The sequence below is a fragment of the Enhydra lutris genome, unplaced genomic scaffold (assembly GCF_002288905.1).
Source record: "Enhydra lutris kenyoni isolate GAN:26980312 unplaced genomic scaffold, ASM228890v2 scaffoldscaffold20, whole genome shotgun sequence".
NCBI classification, from domain to species: Eukaryota; Metazoa; Chordata; class Mammalia; order Carnivora; family Mustelidae; genus Enhydra; species Enhydra lutris.
This window is the reverse complement of record NW_019154104.1, coordinates 17,697,287-17,721,381: the sequence shown is the minus strand read 5'-3', so window position 1 is coordinate 17,721,381 and position 24,095 is coordinate 17,697,287. Positions and strand designations below refer to the sequence as shown.

Below are 24,095 nucleotides of genomic sequence, written 5' to 3'. Positions count from 1 at the left end.
GATGTAGAACTCGATCCCAGGACCCCGAGATCATGACCTGAGCTGAAGGCAGACGCTTTACGACTGAGCCACCCAGGCGTCCCTTATTAGTGCCTTTTTTTTTTTTAAATTGTATTTATTTATTTGACGGAGAGAGAAGCAGCCTCCCTGCTGGGCTCTCGGGGCTCGATCCCAGGACCCTGACACCATGATCTGAGCTGAAGGCAGAGGCTTAACTCACTGAACCACCCCAGGTGCCCCTTATTAGTGCTTTTTTAAATCCAGAAAGTATCAATGAGATGACACAATCTAATAATCCCAGACTATAATTTTAAGTTAAGTAGTACTTTAATATGCTCTGAGCCTGCTTTCTAGATATTTTGCCAAAACTGTAAGGACAAACAGTAAGGCAACTCTCATTTCAAGTTCAAGATGCCTTCTCTTTCCCACCTTCCCCGCCACCCCCGCCACTGGGTGTTTGTAAGACTTAAACATCCTAATTTAGAAAGTAATTGCCCATTTTATCAGTGAAAATTGCTTTCTGCTGCAAGTTACGGAGAACTTGACTGCTAGTAGCAGTCATCAATAAATGAGATTGATCCCCCCACCTGCCAAGGACTCTGGAGATGGGAGTTTGCTGGCATTTTACAGGCTTCTCAGTCATAGCATCAAGGACTCTCAGTCCTTTTTGTCTTTCTTTGGTGTGCTTTGGGGTCCTCGCTTGGCTTCCTCATGGTTGCAAGGTGGTTGCCGTAGCTCTGACCGTCGCCTTCCAGGTCAGGGGAGGAGAAAGGCAGAGTTGCACTGAACATGTCTGTCCCTTGTATCAGAAAAGCAAAACCATTCCCAGAAGGTCCCCCAGCATGGACTTCCCATTATAAGCCATTGGCCAGAGCCAGGTTGTAGGACCAGCACTTGCTATCACAGCAACTGAGAAGGTAGGGAGGGACCAGGATTGGTAGGACTGGCTAGGACACAAACAAAATCCAGGTTCCCTTACCATGAAAGACACAGAATGGAAAGACAGTGGGGTAGACATCTAATAATGTCTGCCAGACCCCACCACTAGAATTTGGTGATTTGTTTTTAAAGGATTCATGAAGTAGCATCTTGTTGCAGCCCCCAGGATGGGGACAGTCTGTGCCATTACCTTGTTTTCCTAAAATTGTGAGCAGAGTACTCTAGAAAATACAAAAACACATTGCCAGGTAGTAAGTATAAACATAGTTGACCAGTGTCTGTTTAGGCAGCGTGCAGAGGAATTGAGACCTCTGTCCACTGTCTCTGCTCCTTGAGATGCTGTTGGTGCTCAGTTCAGAGCAGACCACATCAATAAAGACAGATGTGTAGAAGGCGGGGAGGTGACTGGCCTGAAATACTATCCAGATAGAGAAAATAAAGAGTGCTTGGCTAAAGAAGGAGGGTACCAAAGGAGGTTCAAATCCATAAAGGATTATCTTGTGAAAGGGGGTTGGTCTCATTGGTGGGATGGAGGGTAGAAAGTGATCTGGAGACAGACTTTAGCTCAGTACAGAGGAAGACCTTCCTGAGGAATGGGTTCGCCTAAGGGAGTAAATTTCTGGTTGCTGGGAAAAGGACCAGACCCTGAGATTCTTTTGTTCCCTAAGTGTGAGGGCTGGTTTGAACTGGTGCATCATTCTACTCAGATGCTTGGCTGCCTCCCACGGGCTGGGTGCTGAGCTTGGGCGTCAAAGATGAAAGTCCTTGCCCAGGAGGTGCCCATAGTCCAGCAGGGGGATGAGCACAGTGTACTGTGAAGAGTTGTTTTTTTGACTGAAGTTGCCGTAATAGAGAGTAAGCGAAGGGAGCTCAAGAAGGGCATGGCCAGCTCTGCTCCAGGGAGTCTGGAAGGCTTCTCAGTAGAGCTGATACTTGAACTGGGCTTTTGAGGGTGAATCCAGATCTTCATTGGCCTTTGGGAACAGCGTGGGCTGGAAGGATACGGCTGTGTCAGGTGGGGGCGCAGCCTGTGGGAAGGGGGTCTCTGGGTTAGGAAGCCCAGGCCTACACCTCAGGACTCCTCCACCCTAAATATGATGACCTCTTTACCCTTGGTACAGTATGGGGGGAGGAGAGCTCAGAAAGCAGAGCTGACGTGGGCTCTTTCCCTTAAGACCCTACTGAAGAGTGGATAGGAACAGAGGGAAACACGTGCAAGGTGGCGTGGCAAAGTCCCCATGAAGGCTGCCGAGCGTGGCGGCAGGAGGGACGGCCTTCCCTGGCCTACTGGAACCACTGCCAACTGACCAAGCATTTTCTCACTATGATGATCACAAAAGCCATATTCGGCGAGCAGAGTTGGTGTCACCATTGCCCCCTCCCCCATACCTGATGATGAGACAAACACTATGAGAGCCAACTGCGCCAAAGCCGTTTGAGCCATCAAGATGGGTGTGGGTCCTTGCCCGCTGGATCCCGTGGGCTGGAGCCCTTAAGGGCTTGTGGCTGGGGTGAGACCTGGGAAAGTAGGCAGGAAGCCAGGAGGCAAGCCTGGCTCACGTCAGGCCTCAGTTTGGGCAAGATCAAAGCCAGGGGGCTACTTTTCTTAAGAAAACAGAATAAGCTGATAATTGACGTGTGTATTGATTGGAGCCATTGACCATCCTGCCATGAAGATCTGAAGGAGAAAATGTAGACGGAAGATGACACAGGTTGGGTCCTGGGGGGTGGTACCCTGGTGTAGCCAAGAGTTGGTGGGTCCTGGCTCCTTTATTGGGCAGATCCCTCAACCATCCCCCAAGCCTCAGTGGTTCTTAATCATAAAATGGGGATAATTGTGCTAGCTTCATATGCTGTAGATGAAAAAGGGTAACACATAGCAAAAGTCCTCCATAAATTAGGCTGTTTACATGATTATTCTTTTTTTAATACTATTTTTTTTATTTATTTGAGAGAGCGAGCTTGAGCAGAGGGAGGAGCAGGGGGAAAGGGAGAAGCAAGCTCCCTGCTGAGCAAGGAGCTGTGTGGGACTCCATCCCAGGTCCCTGGGATCATGACCTGAGCTGAAGGCAGACGCTTAACCGACTGAGGCACCCAGGCGCCTCCTCGTGATTCTTCTTACTGTGACTTACCAGAGACATGTACACAGTGTCGGGGAGGAGTAGTAATAATAATGGAGATGATGTCAGTAACAGCTCTGACTTTCTCAACATCTGCTGGGCATTGGGCACCATGACAGACCCTGGAATGGGACAGAGAGCAGCCCACTGGGTAGGGGCTACTGGTCGGGAGGGGAAGCCAGGGTGCTGTGCTATTGGAGCCCTGGAAGAAGCACCCGGCCCTCCTGGGGGTCGGGGGAAGGAGGCCCATCGGTTCCTGTATGCACCGAGACTTCTTAAACACCCGCTAAAGGCTGGGCCCTGTGTCCGGACCGAGAACATTCCAGATCGAGGTAGTGACTGAAGTGGCAAGTGCCAGCCTTGCCAAGGGACGCCTCCCTCGTTCTTTGTTTTGTCGAGCAGTTCCCACTCCTGCTGACAGCCGCGGGATGGAAGGGAGAACCAGGAGAGAAAGTCAAAGTGGGGAAGGGGCTCCTCCTGGACTCCAGGCAGACCCTGCTGCGTAGTAGGTGCGCAGGAAAGGGGCGTCCTCATTGTCCTCTGTGAACGAAGCTCGGCATTTTCATCTCACCAGCTTTCCAAGAAAAAGCAAAGCTTGGTAGAGGGTTTGGCTCTCAGTGTCATAGGCAGGGGTGAGCCGCTCTGAGGCTGGATCACAGGAGGGGGTCAGGAGAACAGGGACCTTTGCCTCCAAAACCTTCAAGGGAGGAGCCGTCCTTCCTACGTTTCTGTGACTGCTCCTTCTGCCCTGAGCAGCCGGGAGGGGTGGAGGGTGGGAGCCAAAGTCCTCCCAGCGCACATGGGTGTTAGGTCCTGCACGGGATGGGTCTCCGCTGTCCCCTTCAAGGTCCGAGCACGGCTGGTCGCTCGGATGATTCCCAGACTCACCCGCCTCCATGCCAAGAGTCACCTTGTGAGCGTGCTGACTCGGATTCGTGGGGGGCAGCCTGAGTTGTTAGCATTTCAGACTCGCTCCCAGGTGAGGCCTGGCTGGGACCACCCCAGAGAAGGAGGAGGGCAGCAGCCAGTGTCCCACCTGCGTCCACGCAGCCCTCTGTCATGCACATGCTGACCCAAGTGCTACCTCGTGAGCACCGCTTGGCCGGGGGCTTTCTTTGGGCACCTGTGTGAATGCCCCAAAGCCCTCATCTGCTGTAGAGGTCCCTGGGGCGTGTCCTACCCTGTCTCCCAGGGTCCCCAGTGAGGCCAAGCCTCCGTGGCTGACACCCGGAGACCCCTGCTCAGGAACCCACTGGTTACTGGCTGTCTTCCCGAGTTCACCTTCTGGATAAACTCTCCTCGCCTCAGGGTCTGGAGAACCCAGGTGCAGGTGTGGTCGGTTGCAGTCCATTCTGCCCCTCAGTGCAAAAGGGGAGTTCACTGGAAGCTTCTCCAGAGGCTCCAAGAGCACACTGAGAGGCCAGCAAGGGCCAGGGGAAGCCCAGGCACAGGAGATGTGGTGGCAGGGAGCATGTGGCCTGGGGCTGCCCTGACCACGTGCCATTCGATCAAAGCCTCCCGTGGACTGGGCCTATATGTCCCAGGGCCATGCTTCGACCTCCAGACGGGTACCAGCCGGAGGACCTGCCGCACTTGGATATCCAGAGTCGGTGGTGGGCACTGGCCTCCTCCGAGATGACGCACCACCGGGGAATGACCTTCCCACAGGGAGCAGGGGTGGGATGCTGGGTCAACTCTCTGCCCCCGAAAAAGTTCGCTGCAGCCATGTCCAGCATCGAGTACAGGAGCACCTGTCTGTAGTAAAAGGGGCACCTGCTGATGGAAATGCGGAGCAGTGACTGGCCAAAGACACCGTCCCCTTAGGCGGTCTGGTTTGGTGCTTCTGGGGGAGGAGGTGGTCTGAGCCCTCAACCCGAGGCACTCGTCACCCCAAGTTCCTTTAGGGCAGTTAGCAGTTGAAGGGCTGGTCCCTGCCATTCAGAAAACAAAGTGATTTTACTTCCAGTGGCTCTTGTGGCTCTAGGGGACTTCTCTCTGGTCCCAGGGACTGAAATGGACTAGCTGTGCATTCTAAGAAACAGCCAGAAAATCACCCCTGGCATGAATGGGATCCAAATCCTCAACCTATTCAGTTACCGTCCCTTCCTCCTGCCTCTGCCCAAGAAGGGCCTGAGCGGACAGGACGAGCAGCCGCCCCCGCCACCCTGGGAGGACAGGCAGGAGGAGGTGCTGGGGAAAGTGCCAGACGGGGCCCTGGATGAAGATGCACTGCTGGGCCTCTGTGAGGGCGATGCTGTTGACCTTTGGGAGAGGAAAAGGGGTTGATCTGGGCCTGTCAGCTCGGAGGCTGAGGAGACCACCCCGCTGTCCTCCCCTCAGGACTCCGGCTCTGTCTTACTATGTGTTTTATTTATTGATTTATTTATTTATTTAAAAAAGATTTTATTTATTCATTTGACACAGAGAGAGACAGTGAGAGAGGAAACACAAGCAGGGGGAGTGGGAGAGGGAGAAGCAGGCTCCCTGCTGAGCAGAGAGCCAGATGCGGGCTCGATCCCAGGATCTCGGGATTGTGACCTGAGCCCAAGGCAGACGCTTAATGACTGAGCCACCCAGGTGCCCCTTATTACGTGTTTTAGTCAAGGCCTGTTTCATGGGAAGGAAACAGGAGCCCGCTGCTCTGCTAGTTTGTTGGGTCCCATCCATTTTCTAGGCCAGGCCGCGTAGATTGGTGGAGGTCCTGTCCACCCTGTGGGCTGGTAGGGGTATCAGATGGTACCAGCACGTCTCTCTAGACAGCGGGAGCTGAGGGGTGGGGTGGGTTTCTGGAAGGCCCTAGAGACCCGGAGAAATAGCGGATCTCTCTGAGAGAGTCCTCTCTCCTGGGGAGGGATGCTTTTTGCACTTGCTGCTGGGAGACTCGGCGGTGTTCGCTCACTAGCTGCAGGCAGGACACCTCACCTGCATCCCCGTCCAGGAGCGTCTGGCCCAGGGCTGCCCACACCCCTGCTTCTGAGAGTACTCCCGCTGCCCTGACCAGTCCTCACCCTCCCTGTGTTCTAGAAGAGACCGTAGAATGTCATCCTGCAATCTCGGAAGGTGGGACCCAGAAACTGCCGTTGGTCATGAACCCCTATCCAGATGCCGTGTATGTGAAAAGTTTGAAAATTCTTGTTTAAAAAAAAAAAAATTCTTGTTTTCATATTTGAGGTACTTGCTAGAGGCCGAGATTCCTTTCCTCTCTTGCAAACCAACTCAGCACTCCCTGGGTTCCCAGCAGATCTGCAATAAGGAGTCTCCCTTCCCCGACACCTAGAGGAGCGTTTCTGTTGTGTTTCCCTCTAGAGACAGAAAGGCTCGAGAGCTGAAGGTTGCTCAGGATAGGGTTCAGGAGGATGCAGAACCGGAGACAGGGCCGGGCCCAGGGGCTGTTGGTATTAGAGAGTTGAGTGAGGATTGCCCGACTCTGGCCTGAGGCCGGCCCCAGGGCAGCTGGAAAGGCATCGAGTCCGGGGGTACAAAGCCAGAGTTGAAATTCAGAGCTAGTGCTAAGTCCCCTGATGTTGGAAAACCTAATACCTTTTCCCCTTTTTTCCCCAGGTGTGCGCCTTGACCGAGTGCGTGGAGGCCGTCAGAAATACAAACGGCGGCTGGACTCTGAGAGCAGCCCGTACCTGAGCTTACAGATTTCCCCGCCTGCTAAAAAGCCATGTGAGTGCCAGGGTCACCCGTGCCCCTTCTGCCCACATCATGCCCGGAACATCTGGCATCCTTTGGGGGCAATGCCACCTTCCCACTGCTGGGTCTGGGACAGTGTGCATCTGGGGGAGGTGGCCTCAGTGCCTGGCTTGGTGCCTTCATTCACAAGGCTTTTCGTGTGGGATTTATGGAATATGGCTCCAAGCGAAGCTTGATCCTACGAAGGCCTGGGCCAGCATCCAGAATACTGTCCTCACCTCCCACTCAGAGCCAGGTCCTCTCAAGAGAATTCACCAGCAGCTTCCCTTGGATATTTGACAGGAACCCAAATCACCACGGCCAATAAGTTTGCGGAGTCAGAGAGGGAAGGGAGGTGACCTTCTGGGACTCCCCAGATCCCGAATTTTCTTCCCGAGTACCTTCCTCTTTTCCCCAACATTTACATTCCTCCTCTGGTCATTGGCAGTGACCAAGATTGTCTCCTACCTGCTGGTGGCCGAGCCCGACAAGCTGTATGCCATGCCTCCCCCTGGCATGCCCGAGGGCGACATCAAGGCCCTGACCACTCTCTGTGACCTGGCTGACAGGGAGCTCGTGGTCATCATCGGCTGGGCCAAGCACATCCCAGGTGAGTCCCGTGGGGCCAGGGACACTCAGCCACCATCCCCACGGCCGTGGTCCTAATGCCTGGGAGCCTGGGAGCCTGGAAGCCATCTTTTCTTCTGGGCTCCTTTTCTCTCCTTGTGGGATTGGAGGTGAGCAGGTGTGGGAAGGTCCAGTAATGTTCTTGAACATTCTTGGTACTCTTCAGAACCAGTTACCATCCTAGAGGGGTGGCGATTGCATCCACGATAGGTTAAGATCCAGAGAGCAAATTTTTTTGAATCCTTGAAGGCCAAGGAAGGGTTTCCTTGCAGACCTTACTGGAAATGCGCGAGGAAACAATGCGGGCGAGAATTGAGGCTCTTGCTTCCTTTAGAGACAGGTGGACTGGTGTGGTTAAAAACACGGGCTGGGGAAAGGGACTGGGATTCGGGTTCTGGGTCTGTAACTTATGAGCTGTGTCTCCCTGAGCGGGTCCCCTGCGCCCTCTGTGAATAGGGAATGCCAACAGTGCTTCCTTTGTGGGCTTGGATGAGGATGAACTGTGAGCATGAGTGATGTGCGGACACGCTAGTGTTCATCGCAGACTCACTGTTGCTGTGTGCCTGATGGGGAGGGAGGCCTCTCTCCTAAGTGTGGAGAGTGTGGGTGAACAGGCTTTGCATGATACGGACTTCATTCGCTGTGTGTGGCCCAAACCTGTCTTTCAGCTTCCTCCTGGATAAACGGTGGAAAATGATCCTTAGTTTTGTTTTTGTAGACACCGGTACCCACGTACATTGAATTACACACATGTTGGGCAGTTTGCAAAGGCTGTGCAGTGAATCCCTTGTTCGGTTCTAACAGGTTGTCTCGTGTGTTCTGGGGACATCCTGTGTTCCACCGTGGACTTGGAGTTTTACTAGCTCTGTGACATGGGGCAGTTTATCTTCCTGTCTGTAGATCCTTCTCGTGTTTGTCACCAGCTTGAGAAATGGATACAGTGCGCATGGTGATGTAGCAAAGGTGTCCTAGACTTCACATGCCAAAGCCCACAGTGGATGGGAATGAGTCAGAATGTCCTTGTGTAAGAGGCGTGCTCAGCCTTTAGGAAGGAGTTTTCCTGTGCCGACCAGGCCTCAGGAGGTGATGCTGGTGTCACTTAGCTGGCAGGAAGCGTAGGATTTCTTCCACGGGGACTCCCTAATGGCCCCTGGCGTTCTGACTCGGGGTGGGCTCCCAGGGGATCTGAGCTGGAGCGCCCTTACTAAGGAGCTCAGTCTCTTGGGATGACACACTCAGTGCCTTTGAATCTGGCCTGTGCTGATTCAGCACAGATGTGGGGTCAAGCCACTGCTTAAGACACCTCAGCCTGGATTGCTCCACTAACCCAGGGCCAAATCTGGTACAGCTCCCTCTCCCCCTCCCCGTGCTGTCCCCGGTCCACACGCTCAGTCCTCTGCTGTGTCCCGGCAATGGCTCAGGAGTGGCTCCTGGTGGCACCCCCAGGTCACTGCTTCTCCTGCCACCAGTGCCCTCAACACCTCTGAGGGCAGGGGTAGAACCAGGAGGCACGGTCTCCCTTGCACCCCTCTTCTCCCACATCTTCCTGCCCCCCCCAACTCCATCTCCCGCTGGTGCCCACCAAGAGGGCAGTGGGCCGAGCAGGGTGGTTGTTGGGGCACAGACTTCGGGTTCAGACCGACTTGAGCTTTAGTGTCCTTGCCTGTGACTCAGGAATCATAACAGAGGGTATGGCACAAGTGGCAGGACCGTGACCGGGTCATTGTCTTTGCTAATAGTATGAAAAGCCTCCTTTCCCATCTCCATTTTTCCTTGTCCAGAGCTGAATTCTTTTTGATTAAAAAATAAAATAAACATAGGGGCTCATTTGTCTGTCTGAAACACTAATTTGCCTATTTTGCATAAATTTGCATGCTGAATTATTTGGGCCTGACCTTCTAGTGTTTAAGGTAAAATTAATTAAGAGTCTCCTGCTGCCACATGTAAACCTCCTATTAGGGGTGATGACATATCAAGTGCCTGATATATTTAAACTAATCGACTTATTTCCGTCTCAGATTAGACAGAAAACTCACCTGCAGACCTGCTCACTAGCCCTTGAGGGAGAGAGGGAGAGAGAGCCAGAAAGAGAGGTTTTAGCAGGGTAGGTGCAAGCCAGCAACCCCACCCCGACCGGGACTGCTGTCTGCCCTTGCCCATCCTGTCCTCGACCACGGGACTCTCTCCTTAAGATGGCGCAGGTTGGCACCCAGCCCACTCAACTTAAGCACAGGAAACCCTATCTCGTGGGCCAGTATGGGCTAGCCTCTCAGGATCTGTTCAGAGCCTGGCACACAGAGGGTGCTTCATACTTGACTTTGCATGCATTTATTGAGCATTAGGTGTATGTAAGGTTTCTTGCTAGAAGTTGGGGCTGATACAAAGAATTCGATTAATTTCTGCCCTGAGGACCTCATTTGGGAATAAGATGGATAATTTAAACAAAAAACAAAAAACAACAAAATACTTTTTCATAGAAAATTTTAACCATACGAAAAGAGACCAAATAGTATCGGGCACGTCCGTGCATGCTGCTGCAGTGCTACCACCCACGGCCTGTCTCGCTTCTCCTCTGCCCTGTTTGCCATCTCCTATCCCGCGTACTTAGAATGCAGCAAGAAGAACCACGGGCCAGTGTCCCCAGGCACGAGGGACGCCAGGGGCTTCAGGGACAGAGAGCGAAACCTGAGCCAGGCCTTTGGGATGGTGGGCCGTGGCCATCAGAAGGCATTGGGGTGCCCAGAACACGAGTTTTAAGGCTGAGCCCGAAAACTGACTTGTGCACATGGGCGCTGAGCGACCGGCGTGGCCAGGAGGAAGGATCATTTGAGCACAAACTCCTTTCCCAGCAGCCCCGCTTCTTTCACTCCTGTTTTTGAGCACACATGTTGCAGGGGTGAGTTCCGGGGGGAGCCAAGGCTGATGGCGACTCATGCAGCACTGCGGCCGCGCGTTCGAGTCCATCTGCCGCTGCCTTAACGCCGCACGCAGGCTTCTCCCTTGAGTCGAATTCCCCGAGCCCTGCATTGCTCAGGGGACGAGCCCAAGTCTATAGAGTGCCCACATCCTGTTCCCCGTGAGCAACACACGCGCACAGGGGCAACAGCCTTGAAGAGGCAGTGGGTGTCCCTTGACAAACTGCAGCCTCTGGACTATTAGCCAGTTATCCCGCCACCCCAGGCGGCCCACAGGCTGCCCCAGCCCGGGAGAGCCTTGTCCTGCCGGCTCTGCAGGGGACCCCCCAGAGGCCTCCTCCGGAAGCCCTGCTCCCAGGTAGCCACCGTCTGGCTCCCCCGGGGGAGGGAATGCCAGCGGCCAGTAAAATATGGGCTGCTGAGTGACAGCAGCTGTGTCTGGAGTGGCCTCAGATCCCATAATTACATCTCCCTTTATTACCTCTGCTAATGGCCCTCCAGGTCGACAGAAACGATAATAAATTAACAGATTATGAACTCCACTTGCCACAAATTATGTGCTCTTTTTTTTTTTTTTTTTTCTTAAATTCTAGGAGATCATGCTGTCACATCACTGGGGGATGGGGCTTGGGAAGAGCCTGAATGTTATCAGATCAGTTGGTGCAGATAAAGCAGCTTTGGTGGTGGGGGATGTGGAGGGGTGGTCAGAGCTCCAGGTGGGAGACCTGAGGAGACAGGCGGGAGCAGCCAGCAGGACCTCAAGGGGGCAGTGTGTGACGCCAGGGCCCCGGGCCACACCAGCCTCCCTGGGCAGCAAGCCCTGACCCAGTCCCAGAATTGCTGATTGCTTGATGGAGGAGACCCAGCCCAGCACAGAAGAGCGGAAGTGGAGTGTGCTGGGCGGAAGGGCAGGGAGGAGTGCTTCAGCCCTGCGTTTGGGTTTAAATAAAAGAAAGGATATGTGCTTCTAGTAAAGATGTTTCTAGTAAAGATGTCAGATGTGACAGAGGAATGGATATTAGGAGTTCCAAATTCCTCATCTTTCTTAAAACATCCCCGGGAATTTCCTGTGCACGTAGAGCCCCTGTGTGCATGTCGGTGTGCACCTGTGCCTGTGCGTTCTCCCCCTACCGTAGGGCTGTTCTTTTTTTTTTTTTTTTAATAAAGATTTTTATTTATTTATTTGACAGAGAGATCACAAGTAGGCAGAGAGGCAGGCAGAGAGAGGGGGAAGCAGGCTCCCTGCTGAGCAGAGTGCCCGATACAGGGCTCGATCCCAGGACCGTGGGATCATGACCTGAGCCAAAGGCAGAGGCTTAACCCACTGGGCCACCCAGGCGCCCCCCCCATAGGGCTGTTCTTTAACGCTGCTTTATATCCTGCTTCTTTCATTTAATTATGTAACATAGTAGCACTTACCTGGGGCCAGGCACTGTACTAAGTGTTCTCTGTGATAGCTCATTTCATCCCACAGTCCCATGAGGGAAGTATTATTATTATTCCCAGTTTACAGAGGAGGAAACTGAGGCACGGAGAAGTGGACATGCCCAGGGTCACAGCCAGTGGCCAGCAGAGCTAGAATTCCAGCAGACAGTCTGGCTCTGGTGTCTGTGCCCTTAATACAGTTATGTCTTCCTTACACTCGTGGGTATCTTTCCACACCCACAAAAACAGTTCTGCCTCATTCTTTCTGGTGGCTTCTAATGTGCCATTCATTTAGCTAATAATTAGGTTTATATGGTAATTACATGTATCACATTCGTTACATTTAGGTTGTTTCCTGTTTGGGGTCATTACAGACCGACCTAACACCCTTTCCCAGTTATCTAGGTGTTTATGAGAGAAATTCCTAGTGTATACTTGCTAGGTTGATGGGGGCAAGCCTTTGTTTTATGCTTGATTTAGTTTTATTTTGGGGAACATCTTAGTATGGACAGGTTCAAAAGCCAAAACTAGATAAAAATGTGCCCACAAAACCCTCCCCTCCATCTCTGTCGCCTCCCCTTCTTTTTCCTAGAGCTGTTTTTATTTTTCATTTTCCCTTCTAGTGTTTCTTTTCTTCCAGGAGGTATAGCCTTGGAGGGAGGCACAAACTCTCAGAGGCGCCGGCTCCCTTCCTCCCGCCACCTGCTCTGCCCTTACCCAGAGGACCTGTCACTGGCTTGTACACAAGGGGCAGAGGCGGCGGAATCTGAACCTGTGTCTAAAGGATGAAGAGGGTCTCACTGATTTCTTTGTGGGTCCATTTTCTGGTCACCTAGGAGTCAGGGCCCAGTGGCATTGGTTCATGCAATTCTGCTAGGAATATGCATTGGGTGTCATTTTTGTCCCAGGCCAGTTGCTGGGCAGTGGGGAAGTTGTCCCAGGCCAGTTGCTGGGCAGCACAGGGAAGCCCATCCCGGCACACAGGTGCTCTCACCTGGACGTCCTCACCAGCCCCGACAGAGCTCCTCTCACTTTGCAGGGCTCAGTCTCCTGCACTTTCCAGTTTGGGCCACGTTCGTCCATGGTGTGTCCTCAGAGCCCCTCCATCTCTCTGGCCCTTCGAACTGTCCTAACCGCGAGATCCCAGCAGAGCTCGGGGCTTGGGGCGACCCTTTCCCTCTGGACTGCGAGCTCTTGCACACGGGAGCCCGTTCTGGTTCCAGCTTGCCATTCTGTCCCCAGCGCTTGGCGCTTAGCAGGTGCACAGTGAGGATTTGCCCAAGGAACAAAGAGACAGAAGCACGTTGTTACCTCTAGGGGTCGTACCTGCATGGTGGGCCTCACTGCATCTTCTCTCCTTCCTTTCCGGAAGCCCCTGCTCTTCCCTCACCTCGCCTTTTGCCACCTTCCGATTCAATTGTCTGTTAATTTCGCCCTGTCCACCTCCTATGTCTCCCCTCCCGATCTGTCCGCTTCCCGCGCAGCCCCCCGTGTCCCCCTGTGCACACACCCTCATGAGCCGGCTGATTGGGATCTGTTAATTAATGTCGCCCAAGTCCTCTCCCGCTCAGAGGCCCGATAAGGGAAATTGGATGTCCATTCTATCTGGCTTTTATTACCTCCCGGCTGTCCCTGCCACCACAGGCTGCCACACACCCCTTGTGCACTGGGATCCAGACAGCATGCATCCAGACAGCACCTTACCCCCCCCACCCGGTGCCACAGCCTGTCCCCGAGGAGAGGCGCACCCCTCTCCATTGGTGTCATTGTTTGTCAGTCACTGTGGATACCCGGTGGCAGCCAGTGATGAGCCTGGGCGAGGGCAGGGGGCGGTATAGATCGCACTCAGGAACCATGATGACTGGCCTGAGAGGGTGCTCCCCAGCAGACGGGAACCCACCTGGTGAAGGGGCTTCCACCTTGGACTGCCCCCTAAAGTTGACCACGTCTGTGCTGGTTGGGAGAGGGACAGTGGAGTTTAGACTCGGGGGACAGCAGGGGAGAGTAGGACAGACTCCGTGGAAACCCAGAGCATTGGGCCTATGCCGAAGCGCGGGACCACCCTGGGCCTCCAGCCATGCCCAGAAAGGAGAGGGGAGTCAGGCCGACAGCATGCTAATAACAACAAAAACAGTAATCATAGCGATCTCCTCAGGCATCACCCTGGCTCCAGCTTGCTGGGCGATGACGCTGTGGGGTTTTCGTCTCATCAGTAACATTTGTGTGAGCTCCGAGAACATGATACAGGTTCTGCAACCATTGTCTCATTTAGATGTCCTGCGAGTCTGAAGCAGGTGCTACTGTTCTGCCCATTTTACAAAAGAGAACACTGAGCTTTGTGGCAGTTACATAGCTTTCACGTGGTCAGCCTACAGCTAGGAGAGGGGAAGTTGGGACTCAGGCCCAGGCAGTCTCCCGAGCATGCTGGACCAGACGGTGACATAATTCTGGAGCCTTCCCCATCGCTGACCTCCTTCTGCTCTGGAGTCGGCGTCCTTGCTAGCCAGGAGGGGGAAACTCCCATGATTCTAAGCTCACAGAATGCAGGACAGCTCAGGTCATTGTTAGGTGGAGAGTGATGGCGGGGGCAGCAGGGGTCTGACCCCTGGGGGACAGGCTGCCTGTGAGAAAGTACCCTCTGACCCTGGGGGCTCTTGAGCTCTTAGTGGCCCCAGGCTGTGGTCACTGGGGGGCGGGGGTGATCACTGGCTGGGAACAGCTGAGTCCTCTTTCCTGATTGGGCCCTTGGGTCAGCACACACAGCTGAGACTTTGCACTGAGGATCAGGTGTCCTTTAAAACCCCAAAGCCTCCCCTGGCTGAGCGTTGAGAAAAATCTGCAAAGTCCTCTGGGGGAAAGGGGACCCTATACTGCTGCCTCTTGATTCTGCTATGAATTTAATAACTCCTTAAATTACAGATGCATTTAATTAATCAAAAAGCCTCTACAGACATTTCGAAAAAACGGCATAGAACTAACAATAATAGTGATAGCAACTGTCAACATTGACTGAGCTCTCGTTGTGTAAGTCTTTCGCATGAATTCCCCGTCTGACTCCTTGATCGAGGAAAGGAAAAGGAATCCAGCTGGGACAGAGGGCGGGGTGGGACCCGGAGGTGCCCGGGACCCCCTCCTCCAGCCAGCCCACCTGATTGCCGCCGCCCTCCTTGCCCCTTCTCTTGCCGCAGGCTTCTCGAACCTGTCTCTCGGGGATCAGATGAGCCTGCTGCAGAGCGCCTGGATGGAGATCCTGATCCTGGGCATCGTGTACCGCTCGCTGCCCTACGACGACAAGCTGGTGTTCGCTGAGGACTATGTCATGGACGAGGAGCACTCCCGCCTCGCCGGGCTGCTGGAGCTCTACCGGGCCATCCTGCAGCTGGTGCGCAGGTACAAGAAGCTCAAGGTGGAGAAGGAGGAGTTTGTGACACTCAAGGCGCTGGCTCTGGCCAACTCAGGTAAGGGTGCGTGTGGGTCCCACAGCAGGAGCTCCCAGAGGTCTCCTTGGGCGGGGCCTGTGAGCAGGGCCACCATGGGGGGGCGGGCAGCGATGGCGGGAAGATGCCGGAGCTTCTTATCACCAGAGGCTGTGCAGGGGTTGGCCTGGAGCTGAGAGGCTGGTGATGAAGGCCAGCAATCAGGTGCTTCCCGAGCCCCGGATTTGTAGGGCACTAGGCTGGGCCTCTGATGCCTAGCCTGGCACACTGGTTAAGAACACAGATGCCATAGCCAAGCTGCTAAGAGTCAAATCCTGCTCCCCCCGCCTTGGGCAAGTCGCTTTCCTCTTTGCCTCATTTTCCTTATCAATAAAATGGGAGCACTGAAGAGTCCCTACCCCACCAGACTGGGGAAGGGATTTGTTTATACAGGATTATATTATACTCACAACATGCCCGGCGCATAAGTGTTCAGCTTGTTCAGTAAATTAGCTAGGAACTTACTTAATTCTTACACACAACCCTATGATCAAGGGTCTCATGATTCTCTCCCCATTGTACAGATGGGGATATTGAGGCCTGGGGAGGTGAAGAAAATTGCCCAGGGTGACACTGTTAAGGGGTGCCCGAGGTAGGACTCGATCCAAAGTCCTCTGCAAAATCAACCCCGAGCTTATAAAACTGCTCCTTGAGTCTCCCAGTCAAACTGCTCAGATACAAGAGAGAAAAACCTGCCCAACCGAGTTGGTCTGGACTGTCATTAAAAAGGAGGCTTCAGGGCATCTGGGCGGCTCAGTGGGTTAAGCCTCTGCCTTTAGCCTGCATTGGGCTCTCTGCTTGGCAGGGAGTCTGCTTCCCACCCCCCACCCCCATCTGTCTCTCTGCCTACTTGTGACCCCTCTCTCTGTCAAATAAATAAAATCCTTAAAAAAAAAAAAAGGCTTCATGGGGCACCTGGGTGGCTTAGCTCAGTCAGTTAAGCATCTGACTCTTGATTTCAGCTCAGGTCATGATCTCGGGGTCCTGGGGTCAAGCCCCACATCTGGCTCTGTCCTCAGTGGGGAGTCTGCTCGAGGATTCCCTCTCCTTCTCCCTCTGCTCCTGCCCCTGCTCTCTAGCATTCTCTCTCTAAAATAAAGAAATCTTTTTAAAAATTTATTTTTAATTAAAAAAATGAAAAGGAGGTTTCACTCCATTCCTTCAGCCCCTTCCAGCTTCTGGCTGGAATCCCTGGGCAGAGGGGCTGGGCATTGGCAATGCAGGTGAGCGAGTTGGAGTGTAATCTGTGTCCACAGTTAGGGAGCGGCCCCCACTGAGCCAGGCGATGGCAGGTGGAGAATGCAGGGGAGAGTCAGGCTCCCTGTCCTAAAGAGAGAGTGTCAGGCAAGTTTGCTCTAGGGCGGCGTGTGCCGGCTCAAGTCCGGGTCGAAGGGACTCAGGTTCAAATTACAGCTCTGACGCTTAGTAGCAGTGTGACCCTGGGCAAGTTGGCAACCTTCCTTAGCCCTGTCCTTGTGTGTAAAATGGGGCTATCCCAGGACCTCCTCCAAGCACTTTGCTGTTAAATGATCGGCTGAAGATAAAGCACTTAGGTCAGTGCCTGGCCTCAAGGAAATGTTCAATAAATATTAATTATTATCATTACTATTAATATTAGAGGAAACAAAGTGTTATCAGCACAGGGAAGAGGGAGAGCTGGTTCCCAGGGAGAGACAGACCAGATAGGATGACCAAGTGGTTGGCTTCATGCTGTTGTTCCATGTTCCAGGAGCCCTCCATCGCCGGCAAACCCAGACAGTCGGCCCCCCAACAGATCACTTCATAGAGAAGGCAGGGGATGCCGCAGATGCCCTGGTCAGCCCCCCCTTTACTGGGGTAGCGCTCCTGTACCCCAGCAGCTGAGTTCCGGGGCTAACAGCTCCCAGCTGTCCCCTTCCCCAGGTGTCCCCTTCCCCTGTCTTGCCTAGAAAGCTGTGTACGTTGGCACCTTCAGCCAGTGGTGACCCACGCGGGGGAACAAAAGGCTGGGCTCCTGCAGGGCGGGATCAGAGCTCTGCATGGGTCAGGCCAAAGCCACGGCAGTGTCCTGACTGGTTTGCTTCCACCCTCACACTCGCCTGCCTCTCTCCCTTCCTTCCTCCTGAAAGCACACCCCCCAGACATCCCATGCACCCCAATCCTGGTTTGGGGCTCTGCTTTTGGGGAACCTGATCTAATCCAGAGAGGCAAGCATTTTTTTTTTTTTTTTTTTTTTTTTTTTTAGTTTAACTCCCTTTTTTTATTAAACAAATGCAAAATGATAATGAAAATTTTACGGGCTTTTATACAGACTGTTTACATTTTAAGATTCCAAAATGGTAGTATATTCTTTGTGAGAGAATGCCAGTCCTGTTGGTTGTTTTTTGTTGTTGTTGTTGTTTTGTTTTTTTAATTTGTTTGCCAGATCACAAGTAGGCAGAGAGGCAGGCAGAGTGGGGTGGGGGAGCAGGCTCCCTGCTGAGCAGAGAGCCCGATGCAGGGCTCAATCCCAGGACCCTGAGATCATGACCTGAGCTGAAGGCAGAGGCTTAGCCCACTGAGCCACCCAGGCGTCCTCCTGTTGGGTTTTTTAAAAATGGTTTTAAATTTACAGAATAATTGAGCAGCTGGTGCCACAGGTCTGTGCCCCCATTCCACCCCATCCACCACTGCACCCATGACTCCTTACCATTCCCCCATTGTTCACATCTTGTATTGGTGTAGTAATTTGTTACAATGAATGAGCCAATATTGATACATTATTATTAACCAAAGTCCCTAGATGACATCAGGGCTTACTCCTTGTGTGGTGTGGGTCTGCAGATTTGACAAATGGGTAGTGACAAAGCTCTCCCCTTACCTGCCCTGCAGAACAGCCCCCTGCCCCATAAGCCTGCACTCAACAACTCAGAGGGAAGCGTGGGGACCAGCCCTGGCAAGAGGAGCTCGGAGCTTGCGTGGGCGGAGGGACCACAGGCAGCAGAGGAAATGGGAGTGGGAACGGTGCGACCAGCAAGGCTGCCAGGCCTTGGAGGGCACATCCTTGATTTTAGACTCTCCGGACCTTTTCATCATTGACCTAGAGCTTGGGCTGGCCCATGCTGGGGGAGGGGAGTGAAGAGGTGGGAGGCAGGTCAACTGTCACCTCCTCCCCCCTGGCCTCAGTGCCCGGTTGGGCCAGCTTTCAGACGGCATTTCAGCTTTGCCATCTGCTCTTGGCTCTGATCTCACAGGCACATGTGTGCACACTCATACACACACACACACACATATACACATGAAGACAGGCACACAAATACAGATGTGTGCACACACTCACACATACAGAGACATGTGCGCACGCATGCACATATGCTCACAGACGCTTGGGTGCACACCGATACGTGCACACGTAGACACGCATGTAGATACACACGTGGTCACGAGTATAGGCACGTGCATGCACAGACACTTGCACACTTACAGACACAGGCATGTGCACACTCAACGCACACACATATATGCTCAAATACGCACACACACACGTGTACACCCGTGCACACACACATGTGGACACAGAACTTGATGACTGGCCGTGGTTTAGAAACCTGAGCTCAGCAGCACCCTTGCTAGCATCAAGCGTGGCCTGAGTATACTCTTTGTTGCACGAGAAACAGTGCCAGGGATCTATCTGCCCTTCTTGCCCTTTCTCCCAGGCCACCGAGCAGGTACAGGTAGTTCAGGAAGTAGGTGGAGTTTGTGCAGCCCAGGACAGGGGGAGAGCACAAGGCAGAACCACTCAACCTGACTGCGGGGGCTGGCACGAGGCAGAAGCGTGAAGCACATCAGAGACAGGCTGGGGTCCCCAACCCCAGCCCCTCAGGATCCTGTGGCTATCTTTCACCCCAAGTCCCGGGCTTCTCCAAGGCTCCCTGACAGCAGAAAAAATTCATAGCCATTGATTTTGTAATTAACAGTTTATCAATGCCATCGATACAGACTCACTGATGGATTGCAAAGAAATTAATCTTGCAACGTTATTTTATTTCATTTTTGGTCGAGGCAGCTACCAATTTTGGCCTCCTTGGGGAGTGGAGGGGGAGGAGCAAGGAAGCTGGCGGGGAGGCAGGGGGTCTGGATGGCCACGTCCCAGCCTTCGAGGGACCAGCGCATCGTGGATGCACGTTCTAGAACCTGCCGAGAGTGTAGGAGTGGAGGCATCTTGGGTATGAGGCCGGTAACACCCCAGCATGCTGAGGGCACTCGCCCTAGGCTGAGTCCTCATGGTAATGATAATACTACATTTATCAGGTGCTTACTGAGTGCCTGGTAATGTGCTGTTTCTTTTAATCCTCACCACTACCCTCTGAGGCATGGAGGCGTTTGCTCCATTTTACAGATGAGGATACAATGTCAGAGAGCCTGAGTAACTTGGCCAGAGTAACGCAGCATCAAAGATTCCAGAGTCTTATCTGTCTCATTTGGCGCTTCTCCCAGGAGGAAGAGGCAGGACCCTTGGAGGCATGGGCTGCTCGTGGCTGCAAAAGATCAGACAGAAGGAGTCACAGGGGTCAGCCAGTTAGAACAGCTGCCCTTGGCGGTTTGGTACCTAAACTAACCTGGCACGCAAGGGCATTGCCCTACTCTCTTGAGGACCTCGGGAGCCTTGCCCCGCCTGCCCTGGCCGCCTGGCCAGAGCTCCCAGTTCACTTGGTCCATGTGACCTCCAGGGCTTCATGCCTTTGGCAGGTTGGGCACTGCACTGCAGGGTGCTGGTTGGAGCTCTTTAAGGAACATCAGAAGAAGGCGGGCTCTTTCCCTCGAGTCCAGGGATTGGGTGCCAGGAAATGGCCTTGGCTTCAGCTCAGACCCCACTGTAAGCCAGCTGTCAGCAGATGCCCGCCTGTCCTGCTGGGATTTAGGTAACTTCCATTTGAACCTGTGACTCATGGCTGAGTCCAAAGCCCTCCTCGGGATTTTTAGAGGACTCCCAACAGCATCCGCTGTCACTGTGGCCCGTGCATCTGGCCATGCTGTCTCGGGCCCCCGCCCAGACCTCCGCCACAGGGCACCTGGGCACAGAGCTCAGCCCCTTTCTCCGTGTGTATTTGCATGCTGTAACCAGCGGACAGGCTGGTGCCCGGTGGCAGCAGCAGTGACCATCCCAGTGATGATACTGGTCATGGTGCCACCAGTGGGGCACTCACTTCGGGACAAGTACTGTTTTTAGACCTCGACTTGCATTAATTCACTTAACCTCTTGAGGTACCTGTGGCTATTCTCTCAGAAAAGTAAGGCACAGGGAAGTTAAATCACTTGACTAAAGTCACCCAGCTAGCAAGGGAGGTACACAGGACTCCAGCTCCAGTAGTCTGGCTCCACAGTTCACCTGGCATCTCCAGGGCAGTGACCGGTCTGCTCACGTCCAAGTCCTTCAGGGTCTCCGCTGACCCCTCTTGGTGGTTTCTCAAGAGATGACCTTCCAAGGTGGAGATGGCTCCCTGGCTCCAAGCCTCGGCTCTGTCACGGGCCTCTGTGACCTCAGGCTGGCAGTTTAGCCTCCGTAGTCTCTGTCTCCTTCTCTGTAAAGTGAGGGGAGGGGGGCAACAGCCCAGGGCCCCAAGCCACCCCCCCCCCCCCCACCCCCCCCTCCCGAAGTCGGGCCCCCCCCCCCCCCAGGGCCGCGACCCCTGACGCTCTCCCTGTGCCCACAGATTCCATGTACATCGAAGATCTGGAGGCCGTGCAGAAGCTGCAGGACCTGCTGCACGAGGCGCTGCAGGACTACGAGCTGAGCCAGCGCCACGAGGAGCCCCGGAGGACGGGCAAGCTGCTGCTGACGCTGCCCCTGCTGCGGCAGACGGCCGCCAAGGCCGTGCAGCACTTCTACAGCGTCAAACTGCAGGGCAAGGTGCCCATGCACAAACTCTTCCTGGAGATGCTGGAGGCCAAGGTCTGATGGCCCGGCACCTGGACCGACTCCCACCCGCGGACAGACCGGCGGACGGACCGCCGCGGAGACCTCCACAGCCACCAGCCTCGACCTTCAAGCCCTGTATCATGACCACGGGCAGTCCCAGAGGAAGGGCTCCCTCGCCTCCCGGCTGTGTGTGGAGTCCGGAGTACAGCGGGGCAGGGGAACAGGGAGGGGAGGGCAGGGCGTGGGCTCATCTGTAACTGGCTTTTTCTTGGGTATGTTTTTCCTTCTCCATGGGCAGTGCTTAGGTCTGGGCCGGGGCTGACACCCTTGAAACTGGAGACCATCGAGGAAGTGCCCCTTCCGCCCATGAAAGCCCCAGGAGAACAGTAGTGCGTATCCTAACCCGACCCCCACCCCCCTACCGCACAGGGTGGGCAGTGCTCACCCAATTCAGGCTGGGTGCCACTGGAAGTTGTCCCTTTCCAGAGGGTAGGGGCTTGCTTCCAGAGGCCCTGCCAACTCTGCTACTTGGGGCTCTTCCAGCGGCCCCACACCTTCCCCAGTCCCAGGGCCTCCTGCCCTGCAGCCTTTCTGCTTGGTGCACACTCCCCTCCCGTTAGGGACCCCCATCCAGAGAGCAGCTGCCAGAGCTCGGGCGTCTTCCTGGGCACCCACCCCTTGGTACCCGCACACCTGCTTGTCCCCACACCAAGACCCACCAGTCCTCCTCCTCTCCTCTCCCCTCTCCTCTCCCAGGAGATCCCTGCTACTTCCTGCTCCTACCTCCGCTCATGCAGTGGGTTCAGCCAGCCAAGGGGATTTCAGGTCCGTAGCTGGGAACAGTGCTGCCTCTGAAAAGAGCAGGGCCAGGCAATATTCCGCGGAGCTGCTCCTCCTGCTTGGCCCTGTCAGCCTTCCAGCCAGTTCGGAGCAGATGGGCCTGTGGCAATTTGGGGGAGACTAGGGGCCTGGCCACCTCTGAGGGCACCCTAGGCACTGATTTCCAGGCTGGCAGTCCTGGGAGGCTTGGGGCAAAATGGGGAAAGGCTCAAACCAATCTTTGCGGAGCACAGAAAATCCCAGAAGCAAGATAAGCAGGTGGGGAACCCTGAAGATGGTGTGCTTGGGAAGTTGCCAGCCGGGATCCCCGTGGGGCTAGTTTCTGAGGGCAGTAGACACCAGGTCACCCCGTGCCCTGCATTCCGAATGGTTGAGCCAGAGCCAATCAGTGTCACAGGAGGGGCTATTGCTACCATCCTGAGACTAAGACATGACATAGCTCCTCAAATGCATTGCAAAGGGCCAGCCCTGTGGGGGGACCCCCGGCCCTGTCTTCCTGGCCGCTATGTCACGTGACTGACCACCCCAGTTTGCCCAGGATGTTCCTGGTTTTAGCACTGAAAAGCCGTGTCCCGGGAAACCCCTCAGCCCCAGGCAGATGGGGGCAGTCACCAGATTCCTGTGAGTGGCCTTGAGAGTCGGTCCACTTCGGACAGCTCTTACCAGCCCATCTGCTGAGCACAGGTTGGCCGATGGCAGCTCAGAGGGTCCCCCGACGAGGAAGGTGGGGTCAGGCGTGGTGGGGAAGGCACCCTCTGAAGCAAAGACCAGAGCAGCCCTACCTGGGACTTTTCTGGGGGATCCATGCACACTGACCCAGACCTCCTGGCACCTGGAGAGGCTGGTGGATCGGCCTGCCCGTCGCTAGGACACCAGGTGGCCAGGTGCTGGCTCCTACGGCCCTGCAGCCTTCCATGGGAAGCAGGTGATGCTGGTTTCACCTTGCTGCCTCTCTGCCCCCAGACACCACCCCTCTGAACTGTGCTGTGAGGTCGCCCCAGGCCTGAGGGTTGGCTGAGAACCAGAGGCCACAGAGTGGCTCTCTGATGTCTTCATGAACAAGATACGAGTGTTCCAAGAGGCCTCACAGCCAAGTGAAGTGTGCTGTCCTGTTAGCCTGTGGGGAGTGCAAGGCCAAAGCCACCTGACGGTCTGCATTGGAATTACTGTCCAGGATGCTTCATCCTTAGCTGCCTGGGCAGTCCCGAGGTGGGCTCACAGGCATGGAAGCATCAAGGGACCCACGCAAAGCCCCCAGTCTGAGAGCTGTGAGGAGCCACACCCTAAGGTCAGAGCCTGAGATCCCTCGTGGTGAGAAAAGCTGGGGTATGCTCCTTGGGAGTTTCTCCCCCTGCCTTCTGCTGTGCTGTGTGCTTTGGTGGGGGGGGGGCGCTGAGGGTGGCACCTTCTCCCCGGGTGGCACTTCTGGTGTCAGCGTGAGGCCCGAGCTGACGGCCGGGGCCTGTGCGAGGCTGGTATCTGAGACCAGCCGTTTTTAGGAGAAGCATCTTCACTGCACTGGTTTGGGGTGGGTGGGAGACCGTGCACAGTGTGTGGATGGGTCCGGGGCTTCTGCAAGCGTCCTGTCATCAGATCCTCCCTCTAGCCATGAAGGGGAGGTGGCTCTGTGCAAGCACGCGGGGCGCTGCTCTTCCTCTGAAACCCCAGTGGCCGCGGGAGATGGCTCCGGTGCGCTGGGAGCTCTGGTCGGTGGGAGAGGCCCTGGTGTATACTAACGGAGCCATCGGACGGTCAGATAAAATGTAGGCCAACTTTTTAGTTGGAGGTCTTGCCAGCTCTGGGGTCTCCCTGGGAAAGGGGGCCCTGACTTAGTGGGGGATGGTGAAGCGAGGAGAGTTTAGGATGCCCGCCCTACCCCCCCCAAATGGGCAGAACTTGCTTGCCTCCCTCCCTGTCCCCAAATCTGTTCATGGAAAATCTGTAAAGACGAAATTGCCCTTCTCACTTGTACTCTCATGATACAGGTCATTGAAATGAACCAAGAAATAAAATGTAAAAATCCAACCATGGAGAAGGTGGTATTGGCTGGGTTTTGTTTGGTTCTCGTGTCCCCACCCTTTCTAGAGCTTCTAGATGGACTTTGTCACACGTGAACCTGGGTGGTGGCCCCCTGTTTCTGCATCCAGAAAACCGAGGATTTCCCAGGCCATGACTGAAGAACCGAGTAGAAGACTCG

The 24,095-nt window shown here is 54.5% G+C and overlaps 1 protein-coding gene across 4 annotated transcripts in view; it reads left to right on the top strand.

The window, feature by feature from the left end:
• The window catches only part of LOC111148663 (estrogen related receptor beta), a 53,801-nt gene extending 32,704 nt beyond the window's left edge, over positions 1 to 21,097 (top strand). For 3 of the 4 annotated variants that reach the window (XM_022505428.1, XM_022505429.1, XM_022505426.1), the window contains 4 exons: positions 6,621 to 6,731; positions 7,186 to 7,347; positions 14,893 to 15,162; positions 20,853 to 21,097. In XM_022505428.1, the coding sequence (XP_022361136.1) occupies positions 6,621 to 6,731; positions 7,186 to 7,347; positions 14,893 to 15,162; positions 20,853 to 21,097 (788 nt within the window). Of the gene's footprint in view, positions 1 to 6,620; positions 6,732 to 7,165; positions 7,348 to 14,892; positions 15,163 to 20,852 lie in introns of all 4 variants that reach the window. The other variant, XM_022505430.1, reaches the window with a different exon arrangement.
• The last annotated feature ends 2,998 nt before the right edge of the window (positions 21,098 to 24,095 follow it).